General features: G+C 40.3%; 2 protein-coding genes across 4 annotated transcripts in view; one reads left to right on the top strand and one right to left on the bottom strand.

Annotated features, from left to right (window-relative positions):
* Positions 1–26,968, top strand: part of eif4g3b (eukaryotic translation initiation factor 4 gamma, 3b) — a 66,191-nt gene that overhangs the window by 28,382 nt on the left and 10,841 nt on the right. For 2 of the 3 annotated variants that reach the window (XM_067372444.1, XM_067372442.1), the window contains 17 exons: positions 5,133–5,312; positions 5,529–5,646; positions 6,540–6,643; positions 7,699–7,800; positions 10,103–10,178; positions 19,596–20,363; positions 20,440–20,519; positions 20,904–21,123; positions 21,209–21,333; positions 21,660–21,779; positions 22,013–22,168; positions 22,393–22,590; positions 22,789–22,935; positions 24,315–24,551; positions 25,627–25,731; positions 26,150–26,288; positions 26,419–26,507. In XM_067372444.1, coding sequence (XP_067228545.1) covers positions 5,133–5,312; positions 5,529–5,646; positions 6,540–6,643; positions 7,699–7,800; positions 10,103–10,178; positions 19,596–20,363; positions 20,440–20,519; positions 20,904–21,123; positions 21,209–21,333; positions 21,660–21,779; positions 22,013–22,168; positions 22,393–22,590; positions 22,789–22,935; positions 24,315–24,551; positions 25,627–25,731; positions 26,150–26,288; positions 26,419–26,507 — 2,964 coding nt within the window. The remainder of the gene's footprint in view (positions 1–5,132; positions 5,313–5,528; positions 5,647–6,539; positions 6,644–7,698; positions 7,801–10,102; positions 10,179–19,595; positions 20,364–20,439; positions 20,520–20,903; positions 21,124–21,208; positions 21,334–21,659; positions 21,780–22,012; positions 22,169–22,392; positions 22,591–22,788; positions 22,936–24,314; positions 24,552–25,626; positions 25,732–26,149; positions 26,289–26,418; positions 26,508–26,968) is intronic. The other variant, XM_067372443.1, reaches the window with a different exon arrangement.
* Positions 10,583–18,236, bottom strand: LOC137009697 (uncharacterized). The gene is made up of 4 exons (XM_067372133.1): positions 18,085–18,236; positions 14,541–17,689; positions 11,095–14,499; positions 10,583–10,699 (listed from the first exon to the last, which is right to left on the bottom strand). The coding sequence occupies exons 2-3, from the start codon at positions 17,487–17,489 to the stop codon at positions 11,347–11,349; spliced, it is 6,102 nt and encodes a 2,033-aa protein (XP_067228234.1). The 5' UTR covers positions 17,490–17,689; positions 18,085–18,236; the 3' UTR covers positions 10,583–10,699; positions 11,095–11,346.

Raw genomic sequence — 26,968 nt, 5'->3', positions numbered from 1 at the left:
TTTTAGAAAATGCTTGAAAAAACTAGTGTGGATAGAGAGTGTTTTGAAATTAAAACTCAGTTTTCAAATATATCCGGATTAGTGTAGACACAGCCTAGATGTCTCCCTAATTAAACACACCTGATTCAACCCACAAGCTCATTAGTAACGTCTCCAAGACCTCAAATATGTGTGTTAGGTAAGAAAGGCATCAAAATTGTGCAGTGTTGGGGGTACTCCAGGACCAGGATTGAGAACCACTGTCATAAAGTTAATGTATTTTGTTGGTTTTTATTTCATTTTTTTTTTTTTTTTTTTTTTACTGTTTAAAGGTGCCCTAGAATTAAAAATTGTATTTACCTCGGCATAGTTAAATAACAAGAGTTCAGTACATGGAAATGACATACAGTGAGTCTCAAACTCCATTGTTTCCTCCTCCTTATATAAATCTCATTTGTTTAAGGCCATGTCCACACTAAAAACGTATATTTTTCTCTCCGTTTTGGCCTTCCGTCCACACTGAGACGTCGTTTTAAGTCAAAGAAAACATAGCTTTTGAAAACCCTCTCCAAAGCGGATAAATTTGAAAACGCCGTCTTCGTGTCGTAGTGTGGACTGTGAAAACAGAGGCTTTTGAAATACGATGACGCATTTTTAGTCATGTGATGCAGTCATATGACCAATTCAGCCAAGACACGTCTCCCAGTCTACATTCTCGCTTGCTTTGGCCACTTTATACTCCTGTGTTACATAAAACCCTAATGTACATAACTGATTAGAAGAAACAGAGTTATTTCAACGAAAATATATCAAATGTGAAGTGTCACGCAGGGAATTGTAGGAATGTCAATTTACGGTTTTTCACTGGAAATTTATACAATGAATTGTTATTTTCACTTCCAAAAACTGTGAATTTAACCATATTTTACTGTAAAATTACATTAAATGTACCGTTAGATCTATTAGTTATTCACCGTATATAGTACGGGAACTTTCTGTAAACCAATTAACAGTTTTTCATCGCAGCATTTTTACAGTCTTTTACTGTTTAAATCACGGTCATTTTTTACAGTGCACAACTCCATTCTTTAAATCAAATCTTTAAATTCAAATCTCTCCAACAGTGTAGCATTAGCCGTTAGCCACGGAGCACTATCAAACTCATTCAGAATCAATGTAAACATCCAAATAAACGCTGTACTTACGCGATTAGACATGCTGCATGACGAACACTTTGCAAAGATCCATTTTGAGGGTTATATTAGCTGTGTGAACTTTGTTTATGCACTGTTTAAGGCAAGCGCGAGCTCCATGGGTGGGGAGTGTGAACATTTAAAGGTGCCGCAGCCTAAATCGGCTCATATTTAATGATGCCCCAAAATAGGCAGTTAAAAAAAAATAATTAAAAAAAATCTATGGGGTATTTTGAGCTGAAACTTCACAGACACATTCAGGGGACACCTTATACTTATATTATATCTTGTAAAAAATGTTTGATAGCACCTTTTAATATGTCTAAATGAATGTTCATTCATTTGAAAAATGTTTTAGTTTAGTTTGGTCTTTTGCTTTTTGGTCATTTTACATATTATCATAAAGTGAAAAGTGCAGAATTATATGCTTTTTCAGTCAGTGTAAAATGGACAAAGTTTGACCGAAATACATTTTTTTTTAAACAAAAAAGCACCTACTTTCAGATCACCTGTGTGGAAGAAGCAATTAATCCTTTAACATGGCCAAGTATCTTCACAATCCCCAGAAGTGTCAAAAACTATGAGTAATTCTTTTGTCATAGAGGACGCCCACTTTGTTCATGATCTCCAGTACATGAAACAGTACAGTAGTTTTTGACTTATGGCTCTGTAGATCCTGAAGTTGACACTTTAGTTTAAGTTAGTATTATTTGTGAACCATAAATTTGTGAATTACAAACTCACTCATGGCCTAATAACCAATGTTTTATTAACCACCATCTAACAATAAATTATGACGTATTTCAGTGATGTAATGAAAGAATATTGCATTAATGCATTGCTGTTGTCTAAAACTGGATAGTATCATTTGATTTAAACAGCTTTCAGTCTTATCATTAAAAGCATCAATGTCTCTGTACATGATAGAACAGTCAGCCTGCCTGAAGATCTGCCCCACTTTGTACTTACAATTTATGTTTAAAAAAATAAGCCGCTTAGCAGAGTGATATTAAAATAATCTCTGGGCTCATAATGTTAACTTAATAATATGATGTGGCGTTGAAAATGTCAGGAACTCATTCTGTTGAATAAAATGGAAAGACCACATTGCCTTTGACCGTAGAACTACTATGTTAAAAGTAGTTTCAGGCCAGGGATTGAAATTTAGTTTTAAAAAGCAGTCAAAATTGTGGACAAAGCTTTTAGAGGCAAATTATTATGTTTAAGTTCTTAAATTATGGCTTGTTTCGTCATCTTTACAATCTTTTCACTAAACGGAAAGGAAAATTTTTTTTTAATAGATTATATATATGTATATTTGACATTTCTCTGGGTTTATATGTCATCTTGGAAAGAAATGTCTCATTGAGCTTGTCACAGTGCCTTATGGAATTGCCTTCTCTTTGATGTTTGCATGTGATACTTTGCCAAAAGAAGGTATCTACCTACCTATTTGGAACAGCATTTGCATTGGAAGTGTATATTGATTTCTCAATTTTAATTGATTCTCATTTTGAAGAACCATTATCGATTCTTAAATCCCAAGAATGGATCTTTCAGTCTATACTGTTTTCAGTTGACGAATAAACAAAACTTTGTAGCGCGCCTCCCATCTAATAAATCGTAATAAGCTTTGTGCTTTGTCACTTCTGATACGAAACCTCTCAGCTTTCAAATTCTGTCAATTTTATTATGAAATTTAAACAATAAATACTATTTTGGTGCTCTTTGATCTGAAGGCGCAGTATGATCTGTTGTGCCACATTAAAGGAAGCATTTGAATCTAATTGAAATCGTATTGAATCGCAAGCTTGTGAATTGAAATCAAATCTAATTGAATCGTGAAATTTATGTCAATGCCCAGCCCTAGTGCCGATGTATGATGCCTTAAAATGCTGCCTGTGTAGGTTTTGGAACAGAGCTGCTGGCTCCTCATCATTGGTGAGAGTTAGAGTAATAATGTATCTGCAGATAATACAGCTACTGTCTGTGTTCAAAGAGCAACATGCTGACTGTCCTTAAGGAAACTCTGCTCTATTGGCCACACCCACAGTATCGAATTGCTGTGTGAGAGCTCAAGACTGTTTACCTGTGACAGGCACCTCCCACCTGCTTTTGTAATCGAAATCTTTATCATAATTAACTGTACTCTAGGGTAGGCTGATTCAGACATGGTAAATGCTTTGAATCTTTTTTCTTTAAGTAAATCTCAAGTGAAATGACTTTGCAAATGCTGTTACCTTATATGGCAATATATTGCATGATAATCATATAGCAACTATTTGGCTCATGGCTATAAATATATCATGGTCTCATGGTTAATATTATTACAATTTAAAATGACTTTTTCAATTTTAAGATATTTTAAAATTCCTTTGAAGGCAAAACTGAATTTTCAGCATCATTACTCCAGTCTTAAAGGTGCTAAAGAGGATCTTTTCTTCGACTGAGAAACCAAAGACTGTTAGTGAGTTTTTGAAATGAGCGCATGCGTAAGAACAATCCCCCTCCTTCACAGCTCATTTCAAGGGAACGCCTCCCAAAACTCGTGCACGAGTATTGGAACACGAGTGTTTACCACCGGCATTCGCTGTGTCGTGTTAGTGGATTCATTATGTCGAACTCATCGCAGGTAACTCATAATCTGCAGTTGTTACTCCTGTCTCCTGACAAAAGCATTGCATGCGGCGCCTGTGGAGTGTGGAAAGTTACTGGAGCACGCACGTCTCTCACAAGGAACGTAATGGCAGTGATTGACAAGCCATAGGGCCAAACGTTTACGCGATGATCACGTAAACAATTGGCTGATGTTTTTAAGGCCCTACCTCGTGCACAGATGATATATATTAATATTATTCCTTTCAGTGAACCTAATAAATAGTCTTTTATCAGTTAGTAAAGACAGTTTCAAGTAATATTGCAAAAATGTATAAAACAAAACATCCTCTTTAGCACCTTTAAGTGTCACATGATCCTTCAGAAATCATTATAAAATGCTGATTTTCTTATCAATGTTGAAAATAGATTTGCTGCTTAATATTTTTGTGAAAAACAATATTTATTTCCAGGATACTTTGATGAATAGAAAGTTCAAAAGAACAGCATTCATTCGCAAAATAAATCTTTTGTAAGGTTACAAATATCTTTACTGTCACATTTGATCAATTAAATGTGTCCTTGCTGAATAAAAATATTAATTTCTTTAAACAAAAATCTTACTGACCCTAAACTTTTTAAGTGTTTTTTTTTTTTTTAATCAGAAATAGCTACAAGGTGCAACCAAACTGCATTTTCTAGAGTGACTCCATACACAAACACACAATGATAATTGTTCAAATGTGATTGTCACTTTTCCTGTAAAATGTAACACTGCTGCCTTTGTGTACAAAACATAATTAAGCAAGCACACAGAATAGGAGTGACACCTATATTTAGCCGCAGTGTTTACATGGTCCTTATGACTCACACATTTCTGCAACAGTTAATACACTGATTCAGTGGCAAACCAGTTCTCAGTTTGGATGAAAATTGATGATTCACTGTTGTTGGGATTTATACATAGTCACAAGTCTGAGATGCTGGAGTCAACAGGTCTATTTGAGAAATGTATTAATAGAAAGGTCTCTTCATGGTATTATAAATAAGTACTATAATTTGCTATTTGGAGTTGAAAAGAAAAAGCACACAAACACACTACTGTGATTCATGCATGCATGATCTATTATGAAGGCATTGTAACAAGTGTTTATCATCAGATAGTATCTATATACCTCTATATTGCATGTTACTTAGGATGTTTCTTGCATGTGTTTATATAAATAGTTGTACAAAATGTTTTTACTTATTCAGCTGACTTCTTCAGATGCCATTTTAGACATACTACATGGTTGAAACATTGTACGTATCAGTTTGCTAAAGGTTGAGCCACATAACTGATCTCTCCTGTCTTTTTCCTCACAGTTTTTCCAGAGGACGCAGATGCAAACGGCCCGGCCCACCATTGCAAGCAACAACCCTTCCATTCGGCCCACATCTCAGACCCCCACGGCAGCGGTCTATTCCCCCAATCAGCCCATCATGATGACCATGGCTCCCATGCCCTTCCATTCCCCACAGACAGCGCAGTACTACATCCCTCAGGTCAGATAGCACAAGACTGCAGACAGGAATCACATTACACTTACTATATCTGGACCATGTGTTTACATCAGGTTATTTTAATGTGTTAGACTGTGTTTGTTGTGATGTTTATGTAAACGTTTGATTACAGATTATCAGTGTCTCAGGATGATGACATATTGTTTGCAGTTATACTTGTTGAATTTTCACTAATTCGCTTGTCGTGTGATTGAACAGTACCGTCCTCACAGTGCTCCTCAGTATGTAGGGCCTCCTCAACAGTACCCAGTCCAGCCCACTGGACACAGTACCTTCTATGCTGGACCCAGTCCAGGGGACTTCTCTGCACCTTATGGTGAGTTAAGCACCCTCATTCCCTTCCTGTCTGCCAGCTTATAAATACCTGTGGGTTACTGTTGACTTTCTCATGCAGTCTGCTGATTTCCTGTTTACGGTTTTAATCTTGTAAATCTGAATTTTTAGAATGAGAACAAGATTTTAAGATGAACTATCTATTTGTGATGGTTTGTCATTCATTTGGCTTTGGTTTGTTTAGTTTTGAAACAATTCATTCTGATAAGCAGACACATTTTCTGAAAATTACAAAATTACATATTTCAAACATTTTTGGATTTTATATGATTTTATGAAGAGTTATATAATTGTTATTAAAGGATTAATCCTGAACTTTTCCTGATAATTTACTCACCCCATTGTCATCCAAGATGTTCATGTCTTTCTTTCGTCAGTCGAAAATAAATTAAGGTTTTTGAGGAAAACATTCCAGGATTTTTCTCCATATAGTGGATTTCATTGGCTACCAAGAGGTTGAAGGTCCAAATTGCAGTTTCAGTGCAGCTTCAAATGGCTTTAAACGATACCAGATGAGGAATAAGGGTCTTATCTAGCGAAACAATTGGTCATTTCCGCATTCTTCAAAGTGCTTACGCTGAATGTTCTACGCCTTCCCTATTCTACTTACGGGAAAAAAAGGAAACTGGTGTTTTATATTTTAAGTTTTTTTTTTTTTTTTTTTTTTTACAAGTGCATAGCATAGCCAGCATAAAGGACTTAAATTAATTTGCATACTGCTTGGAGCAGTAAACACAGAAAATATTTTTTCAGTATATTCAGAAAATAAAATGTACCTTTTTATCCCATTAATCAATCATTTTAAAGGCGTGCATCAAATCTGGTCTGAACGAGTCTTTAATATGGAACTTATTGTCTTGTACGGTTTGTGAGCAGCAGGACCTCCCTTCTATCCTGGGCAGCCCATGTACACACCATCTACACCCATCATAATGCCTACACCACAACAACCTCCACCTGCTAAGAGGGAAAAGAAAACAGTGAGTGTACATGAACTGTTTATTCTGTGTCATATTTATAGCAGTATTTAAACTGGAATGTCCCCATAATGCTTTGAGAAAATTAGTATTGAAAAACTTAATAGGTTCAGGTTTAATTCATAGATAATTAACCAGTAGGTTTGGGTTCTAATCGATTCCCAGTTTAGATTCCAATATGATAAAAAAAAAAAAAAAGTCAAACATTTAGATATCAAACATTTATTCTGTATTTTTGAAAAACATTCTGTAGCTGAATACCATGAGCAAAAATCTTAGACTAACTAATAAATTTCAAACATTATTAAACACAAGTATATAGTCAGTAATACAATAAGAACAAATAAGCAAATTAGCAATAGCACAAATAAATGCAAATGAACAAAGTTCAGAAATTTAAATCAAATGTAAAATAACACTGCATGTTTTTCTTTTTTTTTAATAAATAAAATATAGATTAATTCTCAAAGTTACAAAAATTATTCAGTCAAGATCAGTGAGTGATTTTCTTATTCTTTTCAGTAATGACACAGACAGCAGCAGGTTTATTAGGCTGCTGTCACTCTAAGACCCAATGCATGGATCCAGTATACTGTTATACATGTGTTTTCTTTCTCAACTATTTGTTCATTTAAGACATTACTGACTGTGTTTATGGGGATATTTTGACATCATTTTGTTTTTATTTGTCTATTTAAGCGCAAGAAGATGTGAAAGAGAACTCAATTCAGTATTAGTGCACTATATGAGAGGCAGCTTTTTGTGCGCTCGCTCTGGATGTGACCAGCACAGAAAACAGTGCACAAGTGTCGAATTGAGTTCTCTTTCATGTCTTCTTGTGCTTGAATGGTTTAAACCACATTACAGTGCACACACAGGAATCGATAAGGGGAATCAAAATTTTAATTTTATAAGAAGTATCCAATTATAGAATTGGAATGATTTTCAATTCCCAACCCTATTAACCAGCCTTGGGTAATAGTGAACAGGAATTATATTGTACATGATGCTTCTGGTGCTTTATGAGTTAATTTTTTGTCTGCTTATTGTCCTCCAAGATCCGCATCCGAGACCCCAACCAAGGCGGCAAGGATGTCACAGACGAGATATTATCAGGGGTGGGTGGGAGTCGGCCTTCCTCCACGCCTACACCTCCACAGGTAAGATGGCCAGTCACATCAAATCAAACATAAAAACCCCATGCACACATACAGATTTAGCATAATATTGTCCACTTTCTAATTTCTGAACCTTTTTTGACTTGAGCCAATAAGCAACCACCTAGAACTCCTAAACAAAGACATGGCAATATGAAAAAATCTAGTCTTCTAAAAATCTAATCTTGACATTTGATATTCAGCAGTGCTTTGATCTGCCTGCATTGACACCATTTTCTTTAAGAGCTGCTGTGCAGCTAAAATTATATACCAGTTATCAATGTAAAGCTGCTTTGACACAATCTGCATTGTAAAAAGCGCTATGTAAATAAAGGTGACTTCACTTGGCTAGTCAGAACACCATAGCAACTCCACCTATTGACTTAGTAGCCACACTGCCAGAGTTTCCATTCCTTCATAATCAGGAGTTTATCTTCTTATCTAAAGCCACAGCTTATGTCCTTAGGTCAGCACCTTTGCTGAGGAGTTAATTGCTTAACAATTTGATCTTTTGCCCACTAGCCACCAATTGTACGCACTTGTAATGAACACTCTGAATGTAGCCTTGACACAATAGCCGCTTTTCCAACGTCAGGCCGAACGGTTCTAAGAACAATAAGGAACGGTTCCAGTTATATTTTGACTTGAGCTTGGATTGGCACGGCACGATTACAAGCCATTCTCAACCGTGCTGGTGGAATGTGTAGTAGCATCGCCACTCAGGATTGGTCACTTGTCTGTTGTCTTGCTGCCAGTTTCTCTTTATCTGACCAAGTGCGCTATTTGAGCAAAGTTAGCACAAGTTCATAATAAAATTAAAAGAAATATCTGATCATCCTCCATAACAGTTGCTATTTGAATCTCATATGGTCTGTAAAGTCTTGCATTACAAAGGCAACGACTGACACATTTGTGTTACATTCCAAAGAGCTCCTTTATCAGCCCCACAGTGGAAAATTAAACCATATCCATACCAGCTGGGCTGAACTGGCATGGAATGGAACAGTTAAGCAATGAGAATGGTTTGACCCGATGATGGAAAAGTGGAAATTGTTTTTCCTGTAAAAGTAATTGTGCATAATTCTATAAAAGTTATTTCGAATTTTATAAAATGTTTCAATCTTGCATATTGTTACATGTTGTATTTCTGCCTCATGATTGTTTGTGCCGTCTTGGTCCATGTGTGTCCCTTTACAGTGACTCCTCATCTACACACTCTAGTAGAATATCCCTCATCCTCAGTGTGCCTAATCTTAAACAGGGCTTTTCAAATTGGGGTCCACAGGCTATCCATGTCAAAAGTGATATAAGAATATGTGTGTTTTAACAGGAATAAATAAAAACAAATATGTGTGTGGTATTGTGAAAAACAATCCTTATTTGCAACTACATTCCACCCTTCAAGTGTTTGGGAAATTCATGAAATTCAGACATGAAATTCTATTTTAAAAAAATGCTGTTTTTTTTTTTTTTTTTAACATTGACAATAATAAATATTTCTTGAGCACCAAATCAGCATATTAGAATTATTTCTGAAGGATCATGCTAGAGAAATGGAGTTATATACATTTTAAAATAGAAAACAGATATCATTAATTAATATATTGTAATAATATTTCACAATATAACCATTTTTACAATATTTTTGATCAAATAAATGCAGCCTTGGTGGCATAAGAGACTTCTATCAAAAAATTACAATCCTACCTACTCCAAACTTGTGAATAGTTACTGTATGTTCAAGATTAATTTTTATTGGTGTTGTATATTTATATGGAGTTTTGTCTTATAATTATCACCTTTAGCTTGCTCATTAGCTTTCTTATACAATTATTATGTTAACATATAATTGTCTTTATAATATTACACATTTCACACAAAGTATAAATGAGTCTGATTACAAGAAAATATTTAGCCTTTATGTAGTCACCAAGACAAATTCCTTTTGTAAGATTTTCGGATGTGGATCATATTTTGGCTGTGGGACATAAAATTGTATAAAATGTTTTTTAAAATCCCTGTTCTAAGGCACAATCCCCGTAGATGGAGCACTCACTGTGTTTGGACACTTCCTCTGTCTTCTCTCCCTGAACGTTAACTGTGTTCGTCTCTCCTCTGCTCTCTTTCCCCTTTTCCTCCCCATGTTTTTTCCATTTCTGCTCCCCTCTCTCTTCTCCATTTTCTGTGTTTCTGTTTTTCCTGCTCCGTCTGTATGCTGCATATGTGCGTGCGCCTTGTGTCTCTCTGTTGCTAGTTTTTATGTCCGCACCCTCATTATCCTCACATTTTCTACCTCAAATCCCAGCAGCTGAACAACCAGGTAGCAGATCACGGGCATGCAATGTATAATGTGGACAGCGCCCAGCTCGACTTGAAAACAGGTCAGGCTTTGAAGCAAATGCACCTTCTCCCCGCAGGTTCAGAGCAGTGGTCCTCAACTGGTGGATCTTGTTGAGAACCACTGGTCTGTCTCTTTTTTTTTTTTTTCATAATTTTTTTCAACAACTATCTTAAAGATAGTTTATCCAAAAATGAAAATTCTGTCATTTACTCACCCTCAAGTTGTTCCTAAACCTGTATGAATTTCTTTGTTCTGCTGAACACAATGGAAGCTAATTGAAATGTCACTAACCAAACAGATTTCACCCCACATTTACTACCATAGTAGGGAAAAAAATACTATGGCAGTCAGTGGGGTGTGAGATCTGTTTGGTTACTGACATTTTCCCAAATATCTTCCCTTGTGTAAAAGACTGTGTGCGTCTGCGGCTGATTATGGATTGCTCGTCAACTGAGTCTTCCTCGGTCAGAAGGAATAGGCAAATCCAATGCTGCAGTTTGAAAGTTTATTGAGAAAAATGTGTGTGTTTGTGTGTGTTTATGTGTGTTTATGTGTGGTTATCTGAAACAAAAATACAATAAAATACATATTAGTAAACATGTAAGCTATGGTTACATACAGATGCATAAAGAAATGACCCGCAGTACAACCAAAATCCACTAGAGGGAGCTCTAACACTATAAATAAACTTGCATGAATGCCATAAATCTCCAAATATAGAAAAGTGCCAAAACAGGCGAACTATACATTAAATATAATATTTGCAGTTGTTTGCAAGGCAATAACTAAAGCATATACAGTAAATGACTACTTTAGGAGCACTTATGGAATGCCGTAGCAGCATCAGCAGTATAGCAGTAGGGAATAACACAATTATAACAACTTCGCCACAACTCCGCAATAAATAAATAAATAACTCTGCAATAAACGCGTCTTTCATGCAAAGCCGTACTTACATCTTAAGAACGCACACAGCACTTCTACACACAAGACTAGCGTAGGATTAACAAAGGATGGCAATTCTCTTCACCGTGAATACTGCTTTCATAGCCCTGGACCACACGAAAGTGAAAGCGCCTAGCACAACCGCAAGCTGGCAGAACTACAAATGAACACATGCATCATGGGTAACGTAGTCTATGTCAGTGCACGGACTTTTAACAGCCGCCCCTGTATTTGCCTGGCAAATACACTCATTCAAAAGTCGACTAGTTTGAAGATGTGCCGCTTAAATCCTCAGGCACTTCAGGGAGTTCCACCAGTTTGGTTACCGGGCGAACGTAGATACTGTCTTTAACCTTCACCTCTGCAGCTCGAACAACACCATCTGTCCCTGGGAAAACCTTGGTGATGGTCCCAACAAGCCAAAGCCCTCTGGGAAGGTTGGAGTCAACGATCATCACAATTTGTCCCACAGTAGCATTATCAGTGGATTTCCTCCATTTATGTCTCAGTTGAAGCCCTGGAAGGTAGTTCTGGACAAAGCGTTTCCAGAAATGATCACTGATCACCTGGCTGTGTCTCCATCTTCTGTTGGAAAGGGCATCATGAGGGCCGTATACTGCCTGTGGTAAGGCAGCGTCACGCCGCCCCATGAGCAGCAGGTTTGGCGTGATGGGGTCCGGATCAGCCACATCAGAGGAGGCATATCCGAGTGGTTTAGAATTAAGGAGCCCTTCAACTTCTATGAGAGCTGTTAGGAGCACTTCCTCTGCCACAACTTGGTCCTTCAGGACGCCTTGCAGGGCTGACTTAACGGAACGGATTTCCCTCTCCCAAGCTCCCCCAAAATGAGGAGAGTATGGTGGGTTGAAGTGAAAGTTGATAGTCTGCTTAGCTAGTTGTTGCTGCAACTCTGGTGCCATGCTCTCAAAAGCGCTCTGTAGTTCTTTATGGCCGCCCCTGAAATTGGTGCCCCGGTCAGACCACAGCTCATATGGCTTCCCCCGACGTGCAATGAATCTGCGTAATGACATTAAGAAAGAGTCAGTATCAAGGCTAGAGATGAGTTCTAAGTGGACGCATCTAGTGGTGAGGCATTTGTAGATGATTCCCCAGCGTTTCTCTCTCCTACGCCCAATCTTAATCAGGTATGGTCCAAAACAGTCCATGCCTGTAGACCAGAAGGGTGGTTTGTAGAGTCTCAGCCGAGATGAAGGAAGGTCAGCCATCTTTGGTGTAGAGGGTGAGGCGCGCCATCTCCTGCAGTCCACACACCGGTACTGATGTTTCTTAATGGCCTGGCGACCTCTGAGGATCCAGTAGGTGCGCCGTAACTCTGCATAGAGTCTCTCTGCACCAGGATGAAACAGCTGAACATCATAATGCTTTATGATAAGCTGAGTCAGAGGGTGATCGGGGGATAACACAACTGGGTGGATGCTGTCAGGGTCTACATCTGTAGCTTGACGCAGGCGGCCTCCCACTCTGACTAGTCCACTGAGGCTATCATACTCAGGGGAAAGTGCACTGAGACGACTACTCGGGCGAACAGGATTACCTGCTTGTAATGCTTGGACCTCCTCTGTGAAGCTATCCTTCTGCGCAGATTGAAGCAGCTGGGTCTCTGCCTCCAGGCGCTCACTTGCAGTGTAGGAGGTGGTAGCCGCCCCCTGCAGGGATTGATGAGTGGCTAGAATCAAATCATCTAAAGATGTGTACTGTGCTGGATCTGGCAGACTTGGTGATATATTTGTAAGGCCACAGAAGGCGGTCTTTCTGAGTTCTTCACTTCCACATTCTGAGAACTCTGTCGGGGGCTTTGGCCAGGTGTCAGGAGTCTGTGTAAGAAAGTGTGGGCCCTGTGACCATCGGCTGGAGACTGTGAGCTCTGACAGTGATTTCCCTCTCGTGATGTCATCGGCTGGATTGTCATCAGAGTTCACATACCCCCACTGCTCCGGAGAGGTCAGCTCCTGTATCTCACAGATCCGAGTCCCCACAAAAACTTTGTACCTGCAGGAGCTGGACTGGATCCACTGAAGCACTGTAGTGGAATCTGTCCACAAGTAGACTGAATGAAGGGGTAGTGAGAGCTCAGTTTGGAGTACCTTGGTCAGTTGGGCTCCAGTGAGCGCAGCACACAATTCCAGTCGGGGTATCGACACCTGCTTGCGGGGCGCTACTCTGGAGCGTGCCATGATGAATGAAGTGGAGATGTGAGCCTGCTGTTCTGTGACTCTGAGATAAGCCACAGCTCCATACACCTTCTCTGAGGCGTCACAGAAGATGTGAGCCTCATATGTCGTACTGTTGCTGTTGTGAGGAGGAGCATAACATCGGGGAATGGTGACATACTCGAGATAATACAATTCCTTTTCCCATTCGAGCCAGGACTGAAGCAGGTTTCCTTCTATGGGCTCATCCCATCCTCTCTCTGTGCTCCACAAGGCCTGCACAATGAGCTTTGCTCTTGTAGTGTAGGGGCAGATATAACCCAATGGGTCATACTGACTGGCCAATACTTTGTAAACATTGCGCAGCGTCACAGTTGTGTAGGTTACAGGGCGGTGCTTGTATCCCAGGATGTCCGTAGTGCAGTGCCAACTGAGACCCAGTGTTGACTCCTGAGGATCAAGACTTTTAAGATTTAGCCACAGTTCACAGCTATCTGATCTGGCCGTACCTGGCAGATGAGCGACCACCTCAGGGATGTTGCTAGCCCACTGGCGTATCTCAAATCCACCTTGAATAAGCAGCTCTCTCATTCTGTCAATGAGCAGTCTGGCCTCTTGTGGGTCAAAAAGGGACTGCAGGCAGTTGTCCACGTAGAAAGCTGTGTGGACAGAGTCATAGATGTCTTTGTAGGTATCACTGTGCTCCCTTACGTGGCTCTGAAGGGCAAAGGTAGCACAGCAGGGACTACACGTTGTCCCAAAGGGCAGGACTCTCCACTCATATACATCTGGAGGCCTCTCAGTTTCACAGTCTCTCCATAAGAACCGCAGCAGGGGGCAGTCTTCAGGGAGCAGGCGGATCTGGTGAAACATGGCTTTTATATCTCCGCTCACTGCTACCGGATACTGGCGGAAACGCAGGAGGACACCCAGCAGTGTGGGCCCAAGGGGAGGTCCTGGCAGGAGGTAGTGGTTAAGAACAGTCCCCTGGAACTCAAAGGAGCAGTTAAAGACTACCCGAGCTTTATTGTTATGATGTACAAGGTGGTGTGGTACATACCAAGATTCAGCAGAGCTATGAATCTCTTCGGGAGTCAGCTTTACCACATAACCAGAATCTATCAACCTCTTGATCTCCTGGTTGTATTTGAGAGCCAGGTCAGGATTCTTAGCTAGCTTACGCTCAGTGGACCTCAGAAGACCTTTAACTACTTCAGAGGAGGCATGCATTTGTGGGAAGTCCTCCTTCCTGAGCAGGGGGTGGCATATCGCTCTACACCATCCACAGGTACTCTGATGGTCTTGGCCTCTAACATGGCTATGGCTTCTCTGTCCTCCTTTGAGCGGGTGACCTCCTTCCCAGGTCTATAGAGGGGAGCATCTAGTTGCCACAGACGCTGTACATCCTGTTGAAGGGCAATGGCAGGAGAAAGGCATGATATGTTTAGGCAGTGCACCTCCCCCTGCTGTGTAGGCATACTGCAGCTCGGTCCCTGGATGGCCCATCCGAGCTTGGTGCAGACGGCGACAGGTCCTTGGGCTGAGCCTCGCAGGATAGAACGTACAGGAGTTATGAGGTGAGCATTGTCAGAGCCGATTAACACAAGAGGCTGTATCTGATTGAATCCTTCAAGTTGCACTCGCTGTAGGTGATGATACTTCTCCTTTAAGAGCTCCACTGGACATGACTGTTCAGCTAGGCTGAGCTGTTGGGCGGTAAAGGCACGTGTTATCTTGTAACGTATTTTCGGCTTGGCCTTTGGGGACACCTGGAAAGAGACATATCCTCCTTTAATATGGATCACATCTTGACGAATAGTACGCAAAGACAGAGTTTCCTCCTCCTGGATTAAGCCTAACGACTTGACAGCAGCAGGGAGTATAATGGTTTTCTCTGAGCCATCGTCAAGAAGAGCATATGTGTCCACAGATTTACTTTGATGGTGTAACTGGATGGGTACAACCTTAAGCATTACACGGCTAGAGTGACTGATAGGAGCCAAAAACACTCGGCTGGTGCTCACTGTTAGGATGTTCGGGTCCCTCCTCTTCACTTCAGCCAGGTCATGAAGCACTAATAAGTGCTGTTCTCCACAGGTGCTGCACATCTTCTTAAGAGTACACTGTTCTGGGGTATGTTTTCGGCCACAGCGCCAACATCTGGATTTTTCCTTTATCCAAGAAGTTACAGCTTTGAGGTCTAGCTTCTTAAAATCTACACAGCCACTGAGGTAATGCTCTGTTCCTTCACAGTATGGGCAGTATGGCTTAAACTGCTTCTTCTTAGAGGAGGGGAAAGGGTTAGTAATATGCGCCTTAGTGTCTATCTTCGGCTGTGTTTGAGCAGGATCTGAGCCATAATAGATGGATGTAGACTTACTCTGTACCCTGGACCCTGCAGAGGCTCTGATACTGCCCCTCTCTGGGCGTGGTCTGTCTGAGGGCTGTGGCTGAATGGCTTGCCGTGATAACTGTAAGACTTGGGACTTGCGCTCGAGCCACTCTGAGAAGTCGTACATATTATAGGTGCAACTGCTGCCAGTGCGTATGATACCACGTGTGATGCAGTGCTCGATGAAACTGTCTCTGTAGCTAGGCGGAAGCTTAGTGAGTAACCTGTCCACGTGTGAACCACACTGGAGCTCACTAGCAGCTACATCGTCCATAGTACTGAGGAGGCCCACTAGGCTGGACACCGCTAGGGAGAAATCTTCAAAGGCTTGAGGATCACCTGCCTTAATAGGAGAGCAATTAAGTATAGCACTCAGTTCACTCTGGACTAATTGCCTGGGTTGTCCATATCTCTGCTCTAAAGCTCTCATTGCGCTAGTGTAGGGAGTGCGATCGTGAATATAGCGTCTGGCCACTTGTAGCGCACATGGGTGCTCTAGCTGGTCTATCAGAATGTGGTATTTATACTCCTCTGTGAGATGAGCATGTGGCCCAAGTAGGCTGTCCAGTCCTTTCTTCAGTAATACAAAGTCACACTCTCTGCCTGATTTGAATGTCACCAGTCTAGGCTTCGGGATGCCATATGAGGATGCTAAGATCATCTCCATCAGGTTTGGCTGGGTGGCTTCAGCTGCAGGAGGTACTGCGTCTTGTGCAGTATATGCAGCAGGCAGTGAAGGGTAGGCAGAGACTGATGGATAAGCAGCAGAATAGTAGCGGGCTGAATCAGGAGGTGGAGCAGCATAAAACTGGCTATAAGTCTGCGGCACTGATATCCCCGGTGGTGGCTGATACAATGACGCTGAGACTGCAGGGAAGTCATGGGATCGTGCAGAGAGTACCTGGGTGGAGCTATCTGGAGGTTGCGGGTGTTGGTACTTCTGACTGTATAGGGGCTCAGCCTGATGTGGTTCAAGCCTCTGTACCGATTGGGCTGCTTGAATGACAGGTTGTGGAGCCAGCTGAATCCCTGGATGGGCCACAGGAATTCTCAGCTGGGAAACAGGCTGTGGCATGGGCCAAGGGGCCGACTGACCCGTGGGCTGAAATCCAGTATTCACACTGGGCTGCAGTAATGGCGGTGTCACTGGCGGTTGCTGAAGCACAGGTTGAGGTACTAGCACTGCGCCTAGCTGTTGTTCAGGTCGAGCTACAGGGTTAGAGGACAGCGGCACTGTCTGAGTATTTGATGTATGTTGAATAATAGAACTTAAAGGTAGTGAAACTGATTTTGGTGCTGGGTGGAGAACGGGATTTGCATTTTGCAGTGGTGAAGATGCAATAGGTTCTACTGGCCTTATCAGATTCACAGGCGTTCTAATGTCCTGCCTCTCTGCTGGTGCCAGGGTGTGTAGCTGATCAGTAGTATGGATGCTGCTCATGGCCACACTGCTATGCTGTGGTGTTTGAAGTAGAGCAGGAAGCGAAACAGCTCTATCTTGCTGTTGAGCGTCACTCTGAGTAGGGAGAGGACTGCATGAATTGCATGCTCGCTCCAGTTGTTCCACACGCTTGGTTAGTGCACCACTGGTCTCCTTCATAGTGATTTGCATCTCATTCATTGTTTTCAGTACACTGCCCCAAGCTGCCTCCATTCTCTTCCATTTGTTCTTCTTCTTATCAGATTCCTCGGAACTGCTGCTGCTTGAAGACTCTGTCTCCTCTGGATCAGGTAGGTCATGCTCATATTCTGCTAGATGTCCCGGAAGCTTTCTGCTCCTTCTTGGACGGGAACTATGCTTTGGACTCTTCTCCTGAGGAACTTCATCTTGTGGAGTTGCCATCTTGTTGACTCAGCCAATAAACCTCCGGCTCGAAGGACCACTTGTAAAAGACTGTGTGCGTCTGCGGCTGATTATGGATTGCTCGTCAACTGAGTCTTCCTCGGTCAGAAGGAATAGGCAAATCCAATGCTGCAGTTTGAAAGTTTATTGAGAAAAATGTGTGTGTTTGTGTGTGTTTATGTGTGTTTATGTGTGGTTATCTGAAACAAAAATACAATAAAATACATATTAGTAAACATGTAAGCTATGGTTACATACAGATGCATAAAGAAATGACCCGCAGTACAACCAAAATCCACTAGAGGGAGCTCTAACACTATAAATAAACTTGCATGAATGCCATAAATCTCCAAATATAGAAAAGTGCCAAAACAGGCGAACTATACATTAAATATAATATTTGCAGTTGTTTGCAAGGCAATAACTAAAGCATATACAGTAAATGACTACTTTAGGAGCACTTATGGAATGCCGTAGCAGCATCAGCAGTATAGCAGTAGGGAATAACACAATTATAACAACTTCGCCACAACTCCGCAATAAATAAATAAATAACTCTGCAATAAACGCGTCTTTCATGCAAAGCCGTACTTACATCTTAAGAACGCACACAGCACTTCTACACACAAGACTAGCGTAGGATTAACAAAGGATGGCAATTCTCTTCACCGTGAATACTGCTTTCATAGCCCTGGACCACACGAAAGTGAAAGCGCCTAGCACAACCGCAAGCTGGCAGAACTACAAATGAACACATGCATCATGGGTAACGTAGTCTATGTCAGTGCACGGACTTTTAACACCTTGTGTTCAGAACAAAGAAATTCATACAGGTTTGGAACAACTTGAGGGTGAGTAAACGATGAAAGAATTTTCATTTTTGCGTGAAGTATCCCTTTAATTTTACATTGCCTACAAAATCACTGCAAATACATTTTATGTTATTTATGTATGTTATGTATTGTACTATTCATTTTTAATTATTTAACTAAAACAGAAACTAACTAAAACTTACCCTCATGCCGTTCCACACCCATAAGACCTTCGTTAATCTTTGGAAAACACAAATTAAGATATTTTAGTTGAAATCCGATGGCTCCATGAGGCCTGCATAGGGAGCGATGACACTTCCTCTCTCAAGATCCATAAAGGTACTAAAAACATATTTAAATCAGTTCATGTGAGTGCAGTGGTTCAATATTAATATTATAAAGCGACGAGAATATTTTTGGAGCGCCAAAAACTTTTTTAGTGATGGCCGATTTCAAAACACTCCTTTATGAAGCATCGGAGCAAAAATGAATCAGAGAATCAAATCATGATTCAGATCGCGTGTCAAACTGCCAATGGCTGAAATCACATGACTTTGGCGCTCCGAACAGCAGATTCGATACACCTGATTCATTTGTGCTCCGAATCTTCCTGAAGCAGTGTTTTGAAATCGGCCATCACTAAATAAGTCGATATTTTGTTTTTTTGATACTCCAAAAATATTCTTATTGCTTTATAATATTAATATTGAACCACTGTACTCACATGAACCGATTTAAATGTGTTTTTAATACATTTATGGATATTAAGAGAGGAAGTGTCATTGCTCCCTATGAAGGCCTCACGGAGCCATCAGATTTCAACTAAAATATCTTAATTTGTGTTCCGAAGATGAACGAAGGTCTTACAGGTGTGGAACGGCATGAGGGTGAGTAATAAATGACAGAATTTTCATTTTTGGGTGAACTAACCCTTTAAGATCACCACTTTCATGATGTTGCTTAATTTTTTTGCCAACAAAATCACTGCAAATGCAATGCAAATGTTTAATACTTTGCCCAAAGCTACATACTGTATATGTATCAGATGTAGGTGTAATCTTCTGATGAAATGATTTATGTCTATTGTCAATAATCAACACCAGTCAAAATGTATGCTCTTTGACAATAAATGATTGTTTTCACCATGAGCAAACTGAGAAAATAATTACCACATTCTCAGGATTTTCTGATATGATAAACCCTGATAATCACAATATTTGTTTTTTTTTACCCTAGTCTGTCAGTTTATATACTGTACCTCTGATGCATTTCCTTGTTTAATTAATGGCTCTAGATTGCAAGACAAAACTAGAGTTTGCTTCGCAAAGATCTGCATCTCCTGGACTGCGGCAGCCAGAGACCTCGTCGGAGAGAATTGATCCGAGCAGCCCGGTCCAAGAGCCCTCTCCCTCACAGAAAACTGAGCTTCCCCCCTCCGGCCCAGAAACGGCCTCAAGTGTAGCTACAGCCCCCAGTCCTTCCATACCTGCCTCAACAGTGGAGTCAGCTGACGCCCAGAGCCCATCAGCTGAGCCCAGCCCCACTAAAGCTGTCACACCAGAACCTGAGAGCTCTGAACCAGAGAAATCCTCCTCCTCAGAGCAACCCTCACCTCAGAGCCTGTCTACATCTCAGGCCCAGCCAGAAAAGGCTGTCAATGGGCTGACGGACACCGATGCTGCTCCCTTGAGTAAAGACTCGGAATCCCAACACAGGGAAGTCTCTCCGTTGCTGCCTACTTCCAGTGTGCCCCAGTCCCCCAGCCCGGAGCCCAGGCCCATCACACCGGCGCTGGACGCTGAGTCTGCGGTGGTAAAAACGGATAGTCCCTCGCCTCCTGCTGAGGACAGCGCTGGATGTCCTGACGCCCCATTCCTCTCCACCTCCACTACTGCTGCTATCTCCACCACACCTGCTCCTCCTCCAGGACTCATGCACCCAAGTCAGGTTTCTGCAGGGTCGGCCAGGAGACCCTCTACAGGAGCAGAGCTCAAAGAAACAGGGAAGGAGACCGAGGCCTTGTCGGAGAAGAGAGGCGAGCCTTTCTTGCAGTCCAGAAAAGGTAAGCACCTGGAATAAACAGCTAAGATGAATGTTGTGAGGGTCATTCAAATAACACAAGCTTTTTAACTGTACAGCTACATCTAGTGCACCAAAGACCTGGAAGAACCCAAAAAAGAACATGCCTGTAGGGCAAGATCAGTGTCCAAACAAAGAGGTAAAATAATTTCCATGTTTTTTTTTATGCATCATTTGATGCATCTGGCTTTTATTCTAAAGTAATCTAATCACAACAAACAGGTATTTTTTAGTGAATTTACAATTTTTGAAACACTTCTATTGGTTTAATTATATTTTTGTTTATAAAGGAACCTTTTAGTCGTGTTTTATGGTAGTCAAGAGTTGCCAACAAAGGGTGAAACCAGTGAAAACCAGTTATGCCCTTGGATTATAGTTGTCTGTACACATATTTGATACATCAGGGTTATTATTATAATTTTATATATGTAAATGATAGATATCTATGAAATCTAGATATCTCTAATGTTGCTTATAGTCAAATTAGTAAGGTAGGCTTAAAGTGGCTGTGTGTGTTTGGTAGGAGGACATGGATCAGCCCTCTATGGAGTCTGCTGCAGAGAGCCCCAGTCCTCCTCCTGTGGAGGTGGAGAGGAGGCCGTCAGTAGGAGCTGTGCTCGAGGAGAACGGAGAACAGGAAGTAGAGCCTCAGAGAAACGGAGCTGAACACTCCTCTGAAACCGAAAGCAGTGACAGCATACACCCGCCTGCAGTCAAAGAGCCGCTGATCAAAACAGTGCCACGTAAGGCCATCTCTCTACATTCTCTAGTTTCCCACATGTGTATCTGCCAGGTTTTACCACTGAAAGCATTTCTGCTCTTCTGCAGAGCCTGCAGAGAAGAATGGCAAGAAGCAGTACGACAGAGACTTCCTGTTGGGCTTCCAGTTCATGCCTGCGTGTGTGCAGAAACCAGAGGGCCTTCCTCCCATTTCTGATGTTGTTCTAGATAAGGTCAGCCAATATTACACAGGCTGTTAATTAAAAAAATGTCAATACAATAGCGTTATACTTGTACTAGATGAACACGGTAAATTGACAGCCCTAGTTTGAACATATAGAATGGTAGTTTGAAGTTAATAATTGAAAATTCTTGTAGGAATTTAGCTTGTACCAGAATTAATTTGCACACCATTAAATGGACTACTATGGGAATAAAGGGATATTGTAACCTGATTATGGCCCTCTTTTAAATCCCTGCAAAACTCATTATTGCTCTTGTACAGAGTAGTAAGTTGTTCTTTAAGAGAAGCCTAATGTGTTTCTGCCTTGCTGAACAGATTAACCAAAATAAGCTGCCCATGCGGCCAGTAGACCCACGTGTGATTTCCAGAGGCCCGGACTTCACGCCAGCGTTTGCGGATTTCGGCCGGCAGATTCAAGGAGGCAGGGGAGCACCGGTTCGTCCCACTTTCGATTACTTATTCTCTCACTTACACAGAAAATAATATAGAGCTTAATAACTACAATAAGTCAATTATTGCTCCATAGACCCTCTATCTTTAATTTAATTACATTTTTCAAAACTTAACACATGAATAAAAAGCTATTTCAATTTACATTTATCTTAGATACACTCATAGAAACACTTATTATTCCTGTCCATACTGTATAATTATGTCTGTTCCCTCAGCTGTTGAATGTTGGCCTGCGGCGCCCTCCTGGACGCAAGATCATCACAAACGTGTCTGTGAACGATGAGGTGCAGCTGAGGACAACAGAGAATGCTTGGAAGCCTGGTATGAAGCGGGAGAGTGCCGTTGAAGATCCAGACTCCCAGAAAACTCAGGTCCTCCTTCACTTTTACTTCATTCTGAACCAAATACACATTTCAGATGGCCTTATGTAGCTTATTTTGCAGTACAAAGAAAGTATTTTGTGGTATCCAGATGTTCAGCTACGGTTAAATAGTTAATTACTTTATGTCTTTCTCTAATACAAAGAGCTTGGGACCTTAGGATTGATTGTTGCCTTGGAGGACATTCAGTAATATGTTCATTGATGTTTTTACAGGAGCTTTTCCGAAAAGTGCGTAGTATTCTCAACAAATTGACGCCACAGATGTTCAACCAGCTGATGAAGCAGGTGACTGACCTCACCATTGACACAGAGGAGCGGCTCAAGGGTGTCATAGACCTGGTTTTTGAGAAAGCTATAGATGAACCCAGCTTCTCTGTGGCCTATGGCAATATGTGCAGCTGTCTGGCCACGGTGAGTCAGACTTTCCATTAAAACTGGGGTCTGTTAAAATGTAACAATAGTATAGAAGTTCAGTAATCACTGAATAAAGAATTTCATGTTTATTTGTGATTTTGGAAGCGAATGAAGATTCAAACTAAATGTTTAGCTTGGGATAGAGAATGTAGATTGCACGTCTACGTAAGTCACATACATGTGCTGTGTTTGTAGTTAAAAGTGCCCATGACGGATAAGCCCAGCAACACTGTGAATTTTCGGAAGCTGCTTCTGAACCGATGTCAGAAGGAGTTTGAGAAGGACAAGGTAGATGACGATGCCTTTGAGAAGAAACACAGGGAGCTGGAGGCAGCTACCTCGGTAAGTGCTTCAGCAACGAACGTATTGCTAAAACTGCTCTTAAACAGTTCACAGACCATTTAAGTTTCCTAGATGTTGTGTGTGATGTAAATGACACATGCCATTGAGGTTGCTTAGAATTATTTGTGTAGATTTAAATGGCATGCAAACATTTTTAATCAGTCATAAGCATACTTTTTATTTATTTATTTAAAAATCTTAAATATTTTAGTTGAAAGAAAATCTTAAACCAAAATGTCACTAATAATTGTATTGTAGATCCAATATTGTGTATAAGTACAGATACAAAAATGAATCGTTCATGAGCCTTAACTAAATTATTATTTATTAATACATTTTTTTTTTTATAATTATATGCATATGAATAGTTCGTTTAACAAATAAAAATGCTTTCATCTACTCACCCTCTATGATTTTTTTTCCTTGACACAAATAAAAGTAATGTAAACAGTGGAAAAAAGTAGTCCATATACCATAATCAATGATTTTTGTCAAAAAAAAAAAAAACAATCCGTTGTAGGCAAAGTTGTGATTCACTAAAATTTATATTTTTTTAAAGTCTGCATGACATCTATTTTCTAAATGCATGTTATTGATCTCATTGTGAACGATTCATTTTTTTTAACCTCATCAATTTTTTATTATTTTTGATTGCCTATACTTTATACAAGAGCTTGAATAGAACTTTATACTAAGAGCTTGAACAAACCTCATAACTCCAGTGGATCCACAAACTGTCAGCAAAACTGTCTTAAACTGCCAGCTACAATAAACTTTGTAAAATGTAAGATGATGAAAACATAGTGAAATACACTTACTGCCTAAGATGTTCACTGGTGAAAATCCTCGTATCTCTATTTGCTAGTTTCAAAACACACACACACCACACTGGATATTCCCTGTCATTCATTTTCACTTTAATGTAATGCTTTAACGGTTCGAGATATATCCTTGGAAAAACTCCTGAGATCCAAAAGCTAATGCCAGTGCGACTTACCTATGATGACTGCGGGCATTTTACTCACGTTGGAAGCGTCAACATCACATTTGCATAGGCCATACTATTTGAATTCATGTTTGGTTGACTGCCAAATTGAATAATTAAACGGAACAATAAATGAACGTTATTAACTGGTTAATGGTAATTTCAAATAATTGTGTTCAGAAAGATTACACTTGATATCGTTTTCATTAAAATCTAGTTTGTTTATGGTTTTTGTTTTCATTCCTTGAACTGGTTCAGAGCCCTGGTTTAAAGTTACTATAAAGGCTTCTGAAAATGATCTTTAGTTGTACTCTGGGTAATTCTGTTCTTCATAAGCTAAAATGCTGATTTTGCTGCAGTGGGCCCACAATGATCCTATCATTGTCACTCTCAGGCTAGCGAGCGGGAGAGACTGCAGGAAGAACTAGAAGAGGCGAAAGACAAAGCCCGCAGACGCTCCATTGGCAACATCAAGTTCATCGGCGAGCTCTTTAAGCTGCGGATGCTGACAGAGGCCATCATGCACGACTGTGTGGTGAAGTTGCTGAAAAACCATGACGAAGAGTCACTGGAGTGCCTGTGCAGGCTGCTCACCACTATTGGCAGGGACCTGGACTTTGAGAAAGCTAAGGTCAGCCTGGTTGATCCTAATCGAAAGGATGTCTTCTATAATTGGCGTTAAAGCGTTAGTTCACCCAAAAATGAAAATTATGTCATTTATTACTCACCCTCATGTTGTTCCACACCCTTAAGACCTTCGTTCATCTTCGGAACACAAATTAAGATATTTTTCATAAAATCTGATGGCTTAATATGAGACCTGCATTACCAGCAAGAGAAATGGGCAGTTAAAAAATTAATAAAAAAAAATCTATGGGGTGTTTTGAGCTGAAACTTCACAGACACATTCAAGGGACACCTTAGACTTATATTACATCTTGTAAAAATACATTCGATGGCACCTTTAACAATATCTAGTGATGGGCGATTTCAAAACACTGCTTCATGAAGCTTCGAAGCTTAACGAATCATTTGTTTCGAATGTTCACAGCATGTATCATACCGCCCCCCAGTGGTAAACCATTGAAATTTCGACACTTTTGTGTTGTGTACTAGTTGCAAAAAGGAAGAGAAAACACGAAAGGTCACCTGTGGTGAGAACATGAAATAAATATTTTTCTATTTTTGGAGCTGTGGTGTGCTAACATTTCTCTTCCTCTTTACAATTTTTTTTTTTTTTTTTTTGTGGTTGAACACCCTCATTGAGATTTTTGCCTGTTGGATTGTCCACTTTGTGTACTTGTTGACAATTTGAGTAAACCCCTGCTGGTCCGTACATCTCTCCAAAACATATTGCTGCAATTCAAAACCTACATGTTAGCTTTGGAAATGTTAGTGCCTAATGAGTCATTTTAATGTGCTCTGGTTTCAAAATTCGCTTTGGATTCATCTGAGAACATGACTTTGAGGTGGTGCCTAATGCACTTGAATGGATGGTTCACAAACAAATTTGAATTCTCTCATTATTAACTCACCCTAATGTCATTAGTTGAATTGTTTTTTACTTTAAGTAAGGGCAAATGTGAATTCCTTAGCTTTGTCAGCAGAATAACAGTTCATTATATTGTAGATTGGGGTCTGTTTATGTTTTCAGGTCTTTTAAAGCTGGTGCTTACATACAGTATGGTTATTCTTGTTCCTTTTAGCCACGAATGGATCAGTACTTTAACCAGATGGAGAAGATAGTAAAGGAGAGAAAGACTTCATCACGCATTCGGTTCATGCTGCAGGATGTTATTGACCTGCGATTGGTGAGGTTTTTTTTTGTTGTTGTTGTTTTTTTCCAAGTGGTGATCAATAGAGCTTTTTCAGCAACCTGAGTTCTAGAAGTAAACTTAAAAGTAAAGACAATGGTACAAGATTGTGTCCTTGACATCCTGTATGAGTGAATAAATTAACTACTGGTTCTATAAAGCATTCAGATAATGTAATCAAAACATTGTGGCATTTCGTGTTTAATTTTCACATTTCCGGGGTTCTCAGAAGCAGAAGTCGTCGTAGTTGAGTGAACTTCTATAGCGGTAAATGGGAAATGACCGTAAATATAGTTTTTGAAAACAGTTGAGCTGCTTAACAGTTGAGCTTTATACTGTGAGGAACTTTAATATATATTTTTGCCAGTGATTCTGGTATTTTCAGGTCATTATTTGTGTTCTTTACTCATCTCAGCACAATTGGGTGTCTCGGAGAGCTGACCTGGGCCCTAAGACCATCGAGCAGATCCATAAAGAGGCAAAGTTGGAAGAACAGGAGGAGCAGAGAAAGGTCCACCAGCAACTGCTGTCCAAGGATAACAAGAGGAGACCAGGTCAGAAAGAGACTTCTGCTATAGGCTAATCCTCTTTACAGCTTACTCAGTCTTGTGGGCCTCCTCTCTGTTTTCACTCGCTGATGAAGCAACTGTATTCTGTTCCAACCGTTTTTTCTCCATGTTGCAGGGGTGCAGAGAGAGGAGACATGGAACACTGTGCCTATGACCAAGAACAGCAGAACAATAGACCCCACTAAGATTCCCAAGATCTCCAAGGTAGAGTCCAAACAAAGACACTTTTTCTTTTTGGTCACGTCTATTGATTGCTAGCATAGCTGTGTTTTAGAAAAAGAGTTTCTAGATATGCTGTTCTACATATTTTTTCACACTCCCCCATGATCTTTTTGAAAGGGAGGAAGCTGCATTTTTATGTAAACACTTGATCTTATCATCTGAATCACACTTAGTGAGGTTGTGTGAACTACACTTTGCTATGTACATGTCATTGATTCTGCTTTTTTGCAGGACTTCGACTTAAAGCCAAAACAAAAGTTTTATTTTTAAACAAAAGTTTAAAAATATTTTTAAATAAAAAAGCAATTCATCAAATTTTCCAGTATTTTTTTATTTATTATTAATTTACATTATTTTCCTTCTCACTCTGAATATGCCAAGCAAATTTTTCATATTTTGTGAAGGACTATTAAACCAACTGATCATAGCTGGAAGCTCTTTAT

Source organism: Chanodichthys erythropterus, chromosome 20, assembly GCF_024489055.1.
Source record: "Chanodichthys erythropterus isolate Z2021 chromosome 20, ASM2448905v1, whole genome shotgun sequence".
Taxonomy (NCBI): domain Eukaryota; kingdom Metazoa; phylum Chordata; class Actinopteri; order Cypriniformes; family Xenocyprididae; genus Chanodichthys; species Chanodichthys erythropterus.
This window is presented reverse-complemented; position numbering and strand designations above follow the sequence as displayed.